This window comes from Labrus bergylta, chromosome 13 (genome assembly GCF_963930695.1).
Source record: "Labrus bergylta chromosome 13, fLabBer1.1, whole genome shotgun sequence".
Lineage (NCBI taxonomy): Eukaryota > Metazoa > Chordata > Actinopteri > Labriformes > Labridae > Labrus > Labrus bergylta.
The window spans coordinates 23,904,790-23,922,060 of record NC_089207.1 but is presented as its reverse complement, the minus strand read 5'-3'; the positions used below and the strand labels follow the sequence as shown (position 1 = coordinate 23,922,060).

The 17,271-nt window shown below is 39.3% G+C and overlaps 1 protein-coding gene across 3 annotated transcripts in view; it reads right to left on the bottom strand.

Annotated features, from left to right (window-relative positions):
• Positions 1–17,271, bottom strand: part of LOC109985386 (E3 ubiquitin-protein ligase SH3RF3) — a 106,635-nt gene that overhangs the window by 31,364 nt on the left and 58,000 nt on the right. For 2 of the 3 annotated variants that reach the window (XM_065961817.1, XM_020635695.3), the window contains exons 2-3: positions 7,033–7,308; positions 3,617–3,712 (exon numbers count right to left, since the gene is read on the bottom strand). In XM_065961817.1, the coding sequence (XP_065817889.1) occupies positions 3,617–3,712; positions 7,033–7,308 (372 nt within the window). The remainder of the gene's footprint in view (positions 1–3,616; positions 3,713–7,032; positions 7,309–17,271) is intronic. The other variant, XM_065961816.1, reaches the window with a different exon arrangement.

Here is a 17,271-nt window from a genome sequence, read left to right as displayed (position 1 = left end):
TAAATTGGTCTGTAAGATTTGTTTGTTTTAACAAGTTATTAGGGATTCATTCATAGTGACAAATGCGCTCAGTAAAAAAAAGAAAACAGCCTTTCACTCCACCCACTTGCATTCCATAGTGACCCAAAGTTTTCTCAGAGGGGTCCCAATGCAGGGAAACCATTTCAGAGTTGTCTTGCAATAAAGTCAGATTGCACAAATTTAACTAAAAATGGATTTTGTTTGTGAATGCAAACAGCCACATTTTTTGTGCAGACTTTACCTGGAGTTTCTCCGACCAGACCCCTAGTATTTTTTCCGCAGAAAGTCCAAGTGAGCTGATGTCTGAACGCGGCAGCATATACTCCAGAGAATTCACCTTGAGCCAATAGGAAGAGAATGATGTTTATCTACAGTGACTGTCGAAAGTGTCTGCACGCGACCACTACGATCTCCGTGCACGTAATTAAACAGCTACATTCTGTTTTCTGTTCCTCAGTATGTTGTTCTCCTCTCTTTTGTGGATGTTGTCATTCCATTGGATTACACATAGCATTGATATAAAGGCAAATATTCTCATTATAACGTCGTGTAGCGGACTCTGTTTTTTTTTACATTACGTCTTATGTAATGACAGGTAAAGTCCCCCGCCGTGAGGAGCATATGTGAACGGCTAGGTCGTGAGAATCTCCAGAGTAGTCCTCCTGTAATTGTCTAGATATTATCCGGAGTGCATATGTGAAAACGGCTTAATTTGTCTGTTTCAATGGCCTTTGACCTGAGCCTGTCGGAACCCGATGGGTCAGGCTGGGTTCGAGCATAAATGTATAAATGAGTTCTGGTTTCTGGTTGGGTTCAGTCACATAAGCTGAACAATACACAGTCAACATTTCACTTTCAACTACCTATTAGGATAGTCTTCTACGTATCAATGGTTATTTTGACAGACATGTAGTGTAAAAACACATTTATCTACTTTCTTTATGTGGCTACACTACTTCCTGCTCAGTGCTGAGGTTTGTTTATCTACGTAACAAAGCACATGGCTAATTCAGGCGGTGAATACTCATGTGATAAGGATGGTGGACACTAAACAAATTTGTCACTTGGGAAGTTTAAGATGACTGAAAACTATGCAGAATGGATAGCATTAACACAGAATCACGTCATACAGAACGACGTAAATCTTTGGGCATTCTGTCTATTCCAGCTAGCAGCAGTAGCAGCAAACTTTAGCATTGCTGCCAAAAAAACATTGACAAAAGGACGACAGTGCTGAAGCCAAACACAGTAGACACTATTCTCTTCCTCCATGACAACTCCAAATCAACCACAATGGTTGGGATATGTATAGTTTACGTTTACAGAGGTAGTTGAGTTCATCAGAAAGACAGGACAATTATCAAGGTTAAGACTCAAATATGAGAGACAACGGCATATTACAGTAAAACCAACACAGTGCTCCGGTTTAAGACAACTTGGTTAATCTTGGGTCAAATTTGACCATAACAAATAGAATGGTTGGGGGCGTCAGATAGCCTAGCGGTTATGTTGTGCGTCCCATGCACAGAGGCTATAGTGTTCATGGCAGTTCAAATCTGACCTCGGCCCTTTGCTGCATGTCATCCCCCACTCTCTCCTCCCAGCATTTCCTGTCTGTCTTCAGCTGTCCTGTCTGATTCAAAATAAATCAAAAATAAAAATAGAAATAAAATTAAACCAGTCAAAGGGTATGTGTCGTGCTCAGTACCACCAGTTGTGTTTGGACAAAAATATGTGGCCCGAGCAACACTATATTTTCTATCATCTTCCCCTCATCCCCAGTCAATCAATCCTGATACCAAATATTAAAGCAAGTAATCTGAATTCACATCTGAGCTATGACACAGCAGCAATGAGAAGTTATTAATATCCAGTGACAAACACACATACAGTATGAACACTCAGATAGTAGTCCAGCTGGGGCCTTCCAACTAAGCCCATACACACCCACACACACACACACACACACACACACCCACACACACACACACACACACACACACCCACACACACACACACACACACACACACCCACACACCCACACACACACACACACACACCCACACACACACACACACACACACACACACACACACACACACACACAGGGGTTCCCATTAGATTGAGATGCATTAATCATTTAGAGCTCTCCATCACTCAGACACAGCAGGGGTAAGAGACAAGTCTTGTGTGTGTTTTGTGTATGTATGTATGTATGTATGTGTGTGTGTGTGTGTGTGTGTGTGTGTGTGTGTGTGTGTGTGTGCGCGTGTGTGTGTGTGTGTGTGTGTGTCATGACTTTTTCAATCTGAGCCTTAATCATGGACACTAAAGAGAGGAGTGAGGTCAAACTGCTAATTTCGTGCAAACCCACAAAGGGTCCGACCTCAAAGAAAGTAAGAGTGTGTTTTGAAGAAGAACAGTGATTTCAAATGTGTGTGGATGTAGGTATCAATGCATGCAGATGAAAAGAAATATAATGTCGAAAAGCAGCATGAGGGATGAGTCATTCCATTAGTATCTCTGTCTCTCTAATCCCTACCTTAATGGATTTCTCTATGCTACACTTTGTGAACACACAATACACCGGATAAGAGTCTTATTGCCCTGACAAACACTCTTATATCGCACTACTTCCCAGTTTGAACCTGCCATCAGTTTTGAAGGTTTCATCATTTGTTCTGGACGGGGCCACTAGAGAATCAGTGCAAAAATTGCTGGTGATGGGGAGAGAAAAGAGAAGACTTAACAACAGCAAGAACTAAGGCAGGAAACATCATTCATGTTTCTTCCAATGGATTTTTACCTCAGTTAAATAGCATTACATGTGATCCAGAGCAAATTGTGCATGATAGTTTTTGTTCAGTTGCACAAGGAAGAATGTTTTGGGTGTTGGGGTTTTATCCTTTTGCACAGAGGCACATAAAGAAATCTGCACCACAGCCAGGCAGGCTTCAAACAGTATTTCCAATGAAAGTCGAATTTCTAGGGCAGATTTAATTTCCCTCACCATGTTTGATAGAGGATAATAAAGAAACAATATTGCTGATACTTGATAGCAATTCAATGTCAATATGTAATCCATGTATATACTTTCACCCCAATGTCTGGGAGCTTTAAAACACAGGTATAAAAAGGTATAAGAGGGTTATAAAAGAAGGCTGCAAAGTCCCAGTGTCATCTGAATAAAGTGTAGCGGCTGAAAAATAGAGTTGACTTCTGCTTATCGACACAAAAAATGTTTTTTTACATTTATTTTTTAACCAAATATGAATTCAGTTTCAATGGATTACAGCTGTGTGTTTCTAAATTTTAGTAGAAGACTGATTATCATCCAAGACGAGAAAACATTAGACAAGGTTGTTTTTTGTCAAACAGGAAATGTTTTCTCCCGCCTCCTCTATTAACAGTCACAGTATGATCAATGATTTGATGTAATACACATGTCCTGCTGCAACACTGCTGTTGTTTTATCAGCTATTTCTGTAACTATCTAAAAGTGTTTTGTGTGTGTGTGTGTGTGTGTGTGTGTGTGTGTGTGTTTGTGTTTTGTGTGTGTGTGTGCGTGTTTGTGTGTGATGTCTGTTGGTCTACCTCCACATAGAGAATGGGGAAGATGCCAATCTTGTCTCCCAACATGCCTTCTGCCCAGTTTTCATCCACTCGCCTGATTACTGTCAGGACCTCATCCTGGAGAGAGAGAGGAAATGAGTGAGACGACACACGTACAAACAAACCTGCGCACACTGTCGGTTCACTTTGTGTGTCCAGATAATAGTGCTTGTGCATCACTATGTATCCAATTTGGTGTGGTTTTGAAAAATAAAGGGAAGGATGAATAATTGTAAGTCTGAACAAGAAGTGATCAAGCCATTGAAGCGTCTTTCTGTGATGTATTATATATTGAATGCTTTCTGATATTTCAGAGGTTTATTGGCAACAGTGTACAGTGCTGGAGCTTTCAAATATAGTCAAATGAGAAATAAGACTGCTTGGATCTATATGCAACTTTTTAGGATAAATACAAATTACTACTTTATGGAAGATTTGGTTTATGTTAAAGGACCAATATGTTAATCTGAAACATAGCATTAACATTTGGTACTGCAGTCCAAACTCAAAACAATAGAGAGCCGTCTTTCCTCACCCCCTCCTCCCTAAAGTCGATGTGCAGGCAGGTTGCCATGTCACAGAAACTGACGCTTCAGTGTTTAACCATCTCTGCGTTTGTATTGAATCCTTTCTGCGTTCTTACCTCCCTTTGTTTCTCAAAAGCATCTCCAATATTTATCCCAGTTTTACTACGTTTCTGAATGTGGAGCTTATTCAGTTATATCAGAACCAATTCGCTTGCCTGCTTTCATTTCTACAACACCTGTTTTTTTTTTTCGATGGCCGTGGCAAACTGAGGGGCCTTGGGGGGGGGGGGGGGGGGGAGTGCCACCTACGTTCTCTGATCAAAACAAAAACAAACTATTCCACACCGGAATCAAGGAGGACATACATCTGCTGCGTTGTTGTCAGAGAAGCCAGCACTTCAACACAGCATGTTCCCTTAATGTCTGATGATATAGTAACATCATTGTATGATTTGATTCAGTAAATATCTTACATATTGCTCCTTTAAGTTGAAATCCAACTGTTTGAAAACTGAAGTGTGTGTAAGGTTTAAACTTACAAGCAAGACATAGATCAGCACGAAGCTACAATTCCATAGACTTATAATTGTATATGTATCATATAGTAAGACATATTGTTTATACCATCAGTAATATAGCTAACACTCATGTAATCATATGTTCTTGTTCACTACATACACCCACAGATTTCACTAAGAAGCACTTTCCCTCTGTTCTTCTGCTCCTCACAAGAACACAAAGGTCTTAGTAAGACCATTAGGGACGGCAGTGATAATGGTGGTAAATGACTATGTATTAGTCATACTGAGTAATTACCTCTCACACTGAGAAAACAATATCACACACACTGGTTCTGCATGACAACACGCATAGAGCACACCACAGGGGGCGTGAGCCTCTGCCTGAGTGTATGGCTTTGTGTAAGCTGGAATCTTTAATCTTTTGATTAGTTTAGCCCTAAAAAAAAAAACGTTTTTTCGCTTTCTGTTATTCAGGCTGTAGAACATGGTATTAGTGTTTGACCATGACTATGCGGCAAACACCTACAGCGAAGGGTACAATGTACTATAATTTAATAATCTCTCTCTCTACGGAAACACTCAGAGTGCAGAGTGAGACAATGTGTCGAGTGTTCAGTCGTCGTACAAATGAGTCTGTGTAGCAGCAGGAACAAAATGATAAGCTTTGAAGAACAGAGCAGTACACGGAATACAAATCACTGTTAACACAAAAAACTCGTCCTGGATACTCACGTCTGTCTTTATGTCTCTCCATTTCCACCCTCTTCAAAGCATAATTCTACTGACACTTTGACGCAAGGGGATGATTTGGAGATGTCAACAACTCTGTCATCCATCAATCCATAACAGCCCATAGAATACCAACTAAATTCAGATTGTTGTGAATTAACTTTCCAAAAACCAAAGACTGACCCAGGCTGGCAGGGCCTTGAGAACAGTCAGAGCATGGATAATTAATTCTAATCCTAAATGTGATCACCTTTAACAGTTCCAAAGAGAGGGAAACACTGGCACTGAAAGCAGCATGACACTTCACTAATGAACAATAGCCTTGGTTTAAAAAAGAGCAGAAGTACATGCTGCCCACACTTAACACCCACGACCCTGCAGGACTCCGTTTACTTTTCATGACAGGACTAAATAATATTAAACACAACACCTTGGGGTCTTGCTTGGCGTCTTTCTCACTAGGAAACAAGAGGATCCTTTAAGAAGTCCAGATGAAGGTAACGCTTTGCACTTAGTGGAAAGTCATTATTATTACTTTGATATCAGAATTCCCACCAGAGAAATCTTGAACAAACAACCAGAGTCAGTGGAATGTGTGTTTTTTGTACAGCATGTCAAGAAACGCTCAGTACACAGGGTCAGCAGGGACCCTGTGCTGTGAACTTAATCACGATTTCATTGTTATCGGATATGAGCATTTGTGATAAAAAAAATCATTGCAAAAATTTGAATGTATCAAAAGAAAATCAAAAAAAAAAACTGTATGTAAACAAACAAAACTTTCTCTCTCGGCATGCACACAGGATGGAAGGATACCTGAGTATGATGTTCATGGTCTCACACCAACCATTTTCATGCAGTCAAATGAAGCCCAAGCCTACTACCATCTACCCTCAGGATAAACTTTGGCGAAATATAACAAAAAAACTACTTTTGTGATGGATCCAAAGGGGACATGTGGCAAACACAAGTAATGATTTGTGAGTAACTACAATCTTTGATTTTATCGCAAAAAAAGAAAAATGTTATCTGACATCACATATTTTTCTCATATTTGAGCTAGCGGTGCAGCATATAGGCCGATGTAATGTATACCACAATTATAATAATGAAACTACACCAAGATAGAGATGTATGTTTTCTTACAGTGAGAAGAGGTATTATACGTATGAAGAATTTCTCACCCTGCTTCGAGAAGTGACTTTCCTTAAGGCAAGGTTAAACAATCGTAACAGCCAGAACAGTAAACAGCGGTGTGTTTAAAAAAAAAAGGAGCAGAAGAAACTAGAAGGAGAAAAAGTAGAAAACTGTTCTTTTGGGTATGCAAACCATGTACTTTTCCTGTTTGAAGTTGCTGTGATTTACATTTGGAGAACCAGTCTGAAGCGTGGAGTCAGTGGCGATAAATTATTAGTGGTCCTACAAAGAACCAGTCTGTGTTTACAACACAGATAAAGTGTTCTCTTTGACTTCTGTGCTTATGTTGTTGTAAACCCCGAGTACAGTCATCCCTCCAATCTCTTCACCCATATTTTATTTCACCAGAGTTGTTGTCTGACATGAATAGTGTCCTTAGGTGAGTTTGTGTGTGTTCAGCTTGTGTCTCTGTGTGCTTGGTTACCTTGCTGAAAGCCAAACAGTCTTTATCCTGGTCTTTGTCTTTGACCTCAAAGTCATACAGCGCTTTTCCCTGAGGTGGAGTTTGGCTCAGGGGACGCAGCAGCTGGATGTAACTGGCGGGCAAGAAACCGTGGCAGCCGTTGAGCTCGCCGTGGTACCAGTTGTCATCCACTTTGCGTCGCAGGATGATGATGTCACCTTTAGAAAACTGGAGATCTCCTGGTTCTTTTCCTTCATAGGAGTAGAGGGCTTTACCACAAGGCAGTGCTGGGATATTCTGAAAAACAAGCACATATTTTTAAACACTTATTTTACCAACAAAATACATTCATACACACATATAATAAAACAGTCATGTTCAATCGGTGCTGCAGCAACCTTTTTTCTGAGGCCTTTATTCAGAGGTAAGAACGGCAGATAGAAACAAGAGAGTGGGGATGACATGAGGCAAAGTGCAGAGGGTCAGAGTTGAACCTGGACCACTGAAGGACTACAGCCTCTACTTGGCACAAAACAATATAAACACTAGGCTCTAAAGTAACCCTTTTGTAATTTTCATATTGAAATCTGAAATGAACACAGATTTTTGGGGAATCTTAATCCATCTGATAAATCTGGATCACTACACTCTGTCCTTAGTACTAGCCTCCTGAGAGTGTGGAGCGAAGGGTAAGGGATATAGCAGATAAATGAAAACAATGTCAAAGGATCAAAAGATTAAAAACAACAAAAAAGAAAAGATTAAAAAGAAGAAGAACAAAAAAGTTTCTCAATTTGTCCATTTCATTATCTTTAATTTCTCCTTTTTGTCTTTTCTTTTAAAATTCACGATATTTGTGTCTCCCCAGGCCTACTCAAATCCTTGAAAGAGACGATCTGAGAAGGGAAAACTATGAAAAACTAAGAACCTAACCTGTATTTGTGGAAGTAACCACAAAGGCCAACACATTCAGAGCCATCAAATAATATTACAGTCTGAATTTTGCTCTGCATTTTAAACTTGTTGTTTCCTAAAAGCAGAGCAGATTAAAACATTTCCTGCTATTTATCTTACCATACACCAGAAAAAAAAGTCTAAGTCTGAAATAGGATGTTCTTCTATATTACAGCCCCACGCAGTCATTAACATAAAAGGTTAGGTGACAGGCATCTTGCATAGAGCCGCATTAAGTGCATTTTGGAACCACTGAAGAGGATTAAAAGCATTGCTGTCAAGTAGTAGTTCCACTGTGTTGAAATGATCTACACCAAGCAAACCTTGGTTGACACTTTCCTGAGTTTACAGTGAGCTGCAGTTCATTATTTTCTTCCTAAGGAGCTAGAAGTGTGGCTTTTGTGGAATGAACCAGTTCCAAGTCTCTTATGTAACAATATGATAAATTCCATGGCTTTTCATTTTTTCATTTGTGGTGCCCCATTTTTGAAGGAAGGTTCAAATGAGGCAGTGACTCCTGCAGTGTTCAGTAATTTAATTGTATTCACAAAAAATAAAAAAAAATGGCTAGAGGGCAAACTGGTTTTGAAGCAACTCAAAACAGTATAAAATCCAATATGTTGCAAACTGTTGGCCCTGGAGACAAATTTGTAGAGCTTGGATAGTTGGATATGTGCTCTAAGTTTCATTTTATTCCCCCCCAGCAGTCTGTGAGATATGGCTGGTTATTAAAATGTTTGCTAGGTAATTGCTGCTCCCACCTTGGGCCAAACACAGTAATTTTGAAAATGCCAGAGCGGTGTGATGCACGACTCCCTGGAATATCATCAAAGCCAGGTCTTGCTTATCACATGTCAAGGATAGACACACAGTGAAACATTTACCCTTCACAAACAGATTTCCATAGCTACTGATAAAAATGTTGCATTGAACTCAATTTATGTTAAAGACCTTTTAACAACAAGGTATTAATCCATTTTCACTGACCTTTTACAAAACCTCTCTTATCCCCCAAACAGAGCTTAGGCTACAGACCGTTATAATGTAGAGCTGACCTGTCAATCTTTGTGCTTATACCTCAGCAGTGTGGAAGGGACTGTAGGAGTACACATGCTTTTTCAAAAACAACAAACTCAGCAGTAAAGAGAAAGGAATTCAAAGTATTCGTCTGAGTTAACATTACCAACAGGCTAACTAGCTTAGTACCTACAGTATTAACCTATGAGTACTTCCAAGTTTAAAGGCCAGAATATCAGATTTCAAGCTAACACTGGTCTTTGGTGTTTATGGTGTTGTATTAAAAAGGCTATGTTTATGGTTAGCACCTATTTTGCCAGCTTTCCCTACCCATGTGTGGCAGATATTGGATGCTATCAGAGTTTAAGCTAATGCTAGCGCTTGCATCTTCCAAACTTCCAGCGGATTTGTATGAAAGTTGAAAGAGCCTACATTTGTTTTTGAAGCTAGGACTAACTAATTTAAGATTTTAATACAATAACGCTGTATTTATCTTTATATCATCTCCATCAGGCCAGGACTCTTTGCCAGCTTTAGTCAAGAAAGTCATATTAATGTCTATATCATGCAGCTGCTCTGTAGAAAAGCCTTGCTAGAGACAAGACAACCTCTTTTACCAACTCATTGAGCTAATGGTAACTTAATAAGCTATCTAGCCACAGCTGACCGGAATTTGCACGGGACAGTTGTCATTTCAGGTCTGAAATGAGGACTGGCTTCAATGAGACTTTTGCTTACAGTATGTCTATCTGTGTAAATGGTAAATGGACTTGGACTAGCTTTTATAGTCTTCTGCTGACCACTCAAAGCACTTTTACACTCATGTACATTCATCCATTCCGGCCACCTTCACACACTGATGGTAGAGGCCGCAACGGAAAGTGCCAAACTGTCCAACAGTAGTAAGACTAACGCTTTAGAGCAATCAACTCTACCACTCAGCCAATTCCAAGTGAAAGCTTTCTAAAAAAAGTTTCTAAAAATGTTTCAAAAATAATATCTGATTTCAAGAGGTAAAGTCAATGTAAAATACACAGGAAATGTATTGCTAGGTGACAAGAGCAGAAACAGTAACTCAGGAGAGCATGGCATCCATCAAGATGAAATGACAGGAGGAGATTTATAACAAATGTGGTGAGATTGGAGGTAATATTTTCTTCTAAAGAAAGACCCAAAATATTGTGTCAAAACTGCTACATATCCAAACAACCAGTTAGACAAATATCCCCATTCTTCACAAAACAATCCCAAGCAAACACTGCAGTTTTCAGCACACACTCAACATACAGAACATGATCCTGAAGGTAATATGAAGAAGTTTATCTTAAAGAAGTGCCAGGTAAACAAACAGCAGTGTGTAACAATAGCGAAAGAAAAACATCTTCTTTTTCCCACAGAAAGTATTCACAATAACACTCACACAAAGTCACACAGTGTTTGTTTCACTATCGAACAAACTGATTCTCCCCAGACACATCATTGAAGAGAATAGCCTGGGGCTATACTGTCTGACTGAACGGAAATCAGTGATGACGCAACATCAGGAAACACACACAGACGCATACACTTACATACCAATGAATGACACTAAGATAAATATTGCTGTGACCAATTCTAATACTTTATCATCGACCAGTATTTCTACCCTTACTGTGATAACCACCTGAAAATACTCTGATCATTAAAAACCACATGACCAACTGTATGTGGACAAAGTCTAATATAACTCCTAGAAGATATTCCCCATTAACACTTGTCATGTTGACCCCAGTTACCCTTGGTTATACAATGCTAACTTTATCTGGAAACAATATCTATAAATGTAAATGCGTCACAATAGAAAAGTTCTGATATCTAGCTCACATTTTTTTGGGTCCTTTTTTTAAGTGTTAACACAATGCATACAACATGTGAGCAACCATGGCTTCATCATCGTGTCTGTTCTCAGATCTGCAGGGGGTTTGGCCTTTATTTAGAAATAGAACAGTGGACAGAGTCAGAAGTAGGCTAAAGAGAGAGTGAGGAAGGACATGGGAAAGGGGCCACAGGTCGGATTTACACCTACGGGCCTCCTGTTTAGAGGACTATAATCTCTGTACATGGATTATATGCACTAACCACTACGCTACCGGAGCCCCAGATCGTACAGGTTTTTCATGGGAGAAATGAGATCAGACGTCTAGAACAACAATCAGAAATCTTAAATGCACCGGTGAAAAAGCAAAGGCTTGTTGGATATTTGTTATCTGACAAAGTGGTTTGTAAGTGGCTCACAAAAGATTATTATTTTGTTTTTTCACTTACACTCAGCCATATGAATGGATCTGTTAAGAAACATAATCAATAAACCATCATTTCAACTAGACTTAATGAAAATTAGTCTTCCTTCAGTCCAGATTATGATGGTTATGTACTTTGAGTGACAACAATTAACATACATACAAGCCAACAAGTTAGACCAACACGATCACATTATTAACTCAAGTGGAGTCAAACTGTCTTCAATGGCTCAAAGGCTGGGCTGTCCAATCAAACATGCACACACTATAACTCTGTGAAAATTATTTGTCATATTACACATACATAATAATCTGTCATTTTCACAGGGGGCATGTAGCCTCCTTCTACTTCTTCTTCATGATGGATACACAAATTAGAATGGATGCATTAGTAGTTACAGCTATAAGTGCACTACTACTACTTCTACAGTCAAAACTCTTTTTTTTGTTTTTAAAGCTTTTCATGAGATTTTGTCACCTGGCTTCAGGGATTTTCTCACACTCAACCACATAAGTGAGTGATGTTGGGCCAAGGCTAAACCCATAGTCTTTGTCCCAATTCATCCCAAAGGTTTTGGGATTGAGGTCAGAGCTCTGTGAAGTCATGCCTCAAAAAACAAACGCAGAAAACCATTACCTTACTTTGCACAGAGCATTGCCATGAAATGAAAGGCTTTGCACAGACTGTAGAAAAAACAAACTTTTTCTTTTTCTTTTTTTACTTTAAGACTTAGAGTTGAACAACATCCTTGCTCCAAAATACACAAAAGTCTTTGAACCAATGGATTCAGAAGCGTTCTGCTTGGATGTTCACACTCATTCTGAGCTGTTTGTGTACCATAGTCGATAAAAATATGACGAGAGTGTGACGGAAGAAAACAAAAGAAAAACACAATGGAAAAATAAATAGAACTGAATGATTAGAGAAGGGGTGGAAGAGAATGAAAAGTATACAGCAGCTGTAGCAGCTGGCCAGAGTCATTGAAACTCAAACTTGTGACTGTACGGTCTGCAGTTCCATCCATCAATGTTTCTTACTAATATATAGGAAACTAATTTGTTTCAACAACTACACTGCTTAAAGAAATGTAATTGCAGCTATACAGTATGTGAAAAGCACCATTGTCTGTGTGTGAGGTAAGTGCTACATTTTTGTACTACAAAGGGTGGTTATTTGCCAAATAAAGTGAAGGAGTTGACACCACAGATATGGTGTTAGGTTTGGCCAACAAAACAACTTTGGATAACTGAGGGGAAAAAAACAAGGTTCCAATGAAATGAGAATAAAGTAAAAACATTCCTGCTGCTCTAATACCTTCCGTACACTAAAGGAATTTAAAATGAAACGTTTAAAGACTTGTAAAAGACTTACATCTGACATCCTCTCCTCTCTAAAAATAATGTGTCAGCAACTCACAGAGCTTTTAGACACAGGCTAAGATTTTGCAAAGTCTGGGAAGCTCACAGGGTCACTAACTGTTACACTACTACTAGATTCCTCTTGCAACAACTGCAACTTTGAGCAGAAAAACCAAAAGGTAGGATAAACTGGTGGAGTTCTGGAGAAAGCAAGGATGCCTCTTTGACGTGTCCCCTTTGCATCATAAGAAGACGATCAAACTTACCTATCCAGAGGAATTAACAGTTTCTGTATACTGTAGGTGAACCTACAGAAAAAATATTACACCAGGGCAACGGAGGACTTTGAGGGCTGTAGCAATTTCTGTCTACCTTGTCATGTGGATTGGTGTAAGGCCAGCATACGTCACAATATTCCACTGCACGATATTTAAGTTTAAAACAAAGAAGGTTGTCTGTGAAAATGTATCTAATGCATTCATTATCAACATTCTCATCCTGCCTGATTAAATTAGCTCACAACAACATCTCCTGTTATCTTATACATCCTCCTCGACATGCAGTCAGTATGCTGTTAAAACAAGCGATGGTTAATGCTTGGAGAATCACAACAAAATCTCCTTGCTCAGTTTTGTTCCCGTCTCATCTGTGCTCCCACCTTTTCCTTTCCTTCTCCCCCTCAGACTCTTATCCTGTCTCACCCTCCTGTGATTTTCTCCAATTTTAGAACACTTTTAGACATCTTTCTTGTCTGTCTCCCCTCTCTCTTCTTTTTTTCCCAGCTTTGTTTCTGTGCCCCCCAGGGCCAAAAGTCTGGGGTGACCTCCTGGAGGCTGCTGGAGGGCCTTATCATGAAACCGCTGGGTTTACTGCTTGATGTTCGGAGCAGAGGGGGCATTAGCTAAAACTCGGGGCAGGCTACCGTCTCCCTTCACCGAGCCCGGGGCAGGAGGGTCAGGCTGCATGAAGGAGGCCCACTTCTTTAAAAAGTGAAAAGCTCCCACCTGAATCTAAACGCCTGGCCAATTATGTTGTTTGACCTTGAATTGTTGCAGTTATTCCATTGGATAGCTGATGGAACAGTGTGTGAGTACATGTTGTGATAATACACAATCCATCACAGCCAATTAAATCACAATGTAAACAGCATTTCATTCTCTCATTTGCATGTGACTTGGTAATAAGAAGACTTTGTCAGTTTTCAACTTGCACATGGAAAAATGTTCTCAAGGTTAACAATCAGAATAATTGCTACATGAGTAAAGTGGGAAGAGAGCAGAGTGTCATCTCTTCAAATAAAGAAAATAAGACTCAGACCTTGACATTCAGTACAAAAAGGCATTCTTTAGACTTCTAAGCATTGTTAGAATGACAAATGTGCAATGCAGTAGCTATCCCCTTCTAATGATCTCAATTTTTGTTCACTCTTTCCTTCTCCTTCCCTTTTAATTTAACTCTTACAGCTACTTGAGTGACTGTGGCATTGTAACATCATTCCTCGCTGTCCTTGTGGCACCCCTTTCCCACATGAACTTGACTACATTAATGCAAGCTGACTTGTTGGAACCATGTTTGAATTGCACACATAAAATGTAAAATTCACTCTAGTGCGAGGAGCAGGTAACACTTCTTTGACCATTCTTTGACAGCTGAAGTGAGAATATTAAAATCAAACATGATCAGATACTGGTCATACATGGTTGCAAAGATCAAGACTCCTTGGGGTGCCAGTATAGCCTAGTGGTTAGTGCGAGCGCCCCATGTATGGAGGCCATAGTTCTCCAAGCGAGGGCCAAGGTTTGAATCCGCGTTCTCCTTTCCTGCATGTCATTCCCCGTACTCTCTCCCTCCCTTGTGTCTGGCTGTATCCAGCGTCCCCTCTCTCAATTAAAGGCATAAGAAGTCCAAAAATAATTAAAACATGTTAAAAAGATCAAGATTTACAATTACCTAATGCGCATATATCTTATTCTCCTTTAGAAACTGCATTAGTATGTGCACTTGTGATTGCATTTCCGGCTTAAACCAGGTGACAAATACATAAGGTATTCCAGCTCTCTTTTTCATGATGCATTCTTTAGCCACTTTATCCGCGAATGTTTGTATTCATTAAAGAGCAGGGTAAAAGAAAATCCCTGTATATGTTTTCAGCTTTAATTAAAGTTGAAATGACAATCCATGGAGACTGCTCCACCTACAGATTAAACAGAAAATGAGATTAATAGGAATTTTAAAAAGCCTAAAACTAAATCCAGGATGTCATGTTGTCAGGATGATGGTGAATATAGGAAACAAACTCCTCTAGTAAATAAATGATTGAACTAAGGCGAGGATTCATGTAGACACAGATTTTATATTATAGGAGGCTGGAGGAGAATTTAACCTTTTTCTGAAGCTTTTTTTATCCATCCCTGAAACAGGAAATAACTGACCCTAACCTAACCCACCAAAATGAGAAAAGAAACAAATCTATCCACAACAGTCATTGCATGTGAAGAGAGATAAATACTGGGTTGGATCATCCAACATGTGTGAAAAGGTTTCGTGCAGTGCAGTTAGTGTCAAGTGAAAATATTCAGAAAAAAACCTACACAAGATGTGGCGCTCGTTGGCCTTGTGGTAAGGATGCGTGCCCCAAACAGACTATCCCTGATTTCCTACTCAATCCACTGTTCTATCTACTTAATAAAGGCATAAAAGACCCCAAAACACACACACACACACGCACGCACGCACACACACACACACATTCTAAAGGCTCTCTTATCCCTGTGTTGCAGAAATGAGTGTGTGTGGACTTTTCTAAAGGACAGAAGGATTGTGTGTGTGTATGTGTGTGTCCCCAGGGCAGGGGACATGTTTGTGACACACTGGTCCCTCCATCAACCACCGCTGAGACTCCCATCTGTTCAAATCTGTCAGTGTGTGTGTGTGTCTGTGTTTTTTACATTTGTGTGTCTGCCTCAGCCATGAGGTACAGGGAGGTGAGTTGTCCAACATGGGACTGAATGGTCCATTCAACAAGGCCCTTTCTCTCTCTCTCTCTCTCTCTCTCTCTCACACACACACACACACACACACAAACTCACAGTGTATGACTGATCGATGACTTGGTCCTTATGGACTGTTTGTTATTATTATTTTTTCAACAATTATAATCTGTGTTTGAGCCAGGATAACAAAACAGATACCACGTTTGGAATAATTCAGGAACATACTGTAACTTGTTTTTCTTTCTAAAATAAAATGTTCCTTTATAATAGGAATAAGTCATTCAATATACCAATAGCTCAATATACAACAAAAAGAGCTAAATTATTCTTTAGCATAAGGTGCTATCAGAGAAGAACAATAAGGTTTTGGTCAACTTCATTTTGGTATTATGTGTTGTCATTTGTTATTGATTTACTGCTCAATTTGACCAACTTGGCATGTTTTTGTTTTTGAGTATACTCCAAGCTGGGTTCATTTAGTTTCAACTATTACACCTCAAATAGAGAAAGGAAAAACATTTACCCTAATAGGAACACTGTGTTACTCTTTGCATAATGACCTAAGGCTACAATAAGAACTAGAAACATTAAAATATGTATCTGTATTAGTATTGTCTTTGAAGTAGCTTTTCCATGTTATGCATTATGTAAACCACTATTCCATGAAATATAAAAGAATGACTGCATGCGTTTTACTTCCTACCATTGTGTTATTTATGGAAATGAATCAGAAATGCAATATATGAAGAGTTCATTGGGGAAAAAAAGAACTGTTGTTTGTGCATTCAAAAGCTTTAATTTTTATAAAACTAAAGAAACAATTATCCATAATACACATAGCTACAGATGTATACAGCAATGTTATTAAACCTTGTTATCTGCATTTGGCCATACATTCCCACAAATATTCAGCCGCTGTCTGCTGTACAGACATTAACCCTGCATGAATAGTCAAAAAGTATGCAGATTCCCCCACAGCCTTAAAGGAGCAATACGTAACTCTGACACCTAGCATTTAAAATGGGTACTGCACTCCAAATTTAGAACATTAAAGAGAGCTGTCTCCCCCCGCCCCCTCCTCCCGAGAGTGGATGCGCATGCAGGTTGCGATATGGTGCGGACACTGAAGCTTCAGTGTTTAACCACCTCTGCATCGATCTTGAAACCTTTGTGCGTTCTAACCTCTCTCCATTTTTTCAAAAGCATCTCCAATATCTATCCGAGCTTTACAACTTTTTTGGTCGTGGAGCCTATTAGAAAAACCTGCATAATCTCTTCAAAACCTGTTGGTTTGCTGTTTGTCTGGGAAAAAAACAAACTATTCTGCACTAGAATCGAAACTTAGCAGGAGGACAGACTGACTGCTGAACTGTTGTCAGAGAAGCCAGCACTCCAACATAGCATGTTTCCTTAATGTCTGATGATATAAGAAGGTCATTTTACAATTGAATTCTGTAAATATCTTACATATTGGACCTTTAAGACAGAATACGAGTCTGTAATATCACACACATTAGAGATAATATAGTGACACTTTCAACACACGTCTATTTTCTGCACTGTCAGAGGAAACATGATATGATATTCTTTTTTTTAACTGTTGTCTGTTCTGTCAAGCCTTGATATATTTTGGACCCTGTTTTCTTTGTAATTTATTG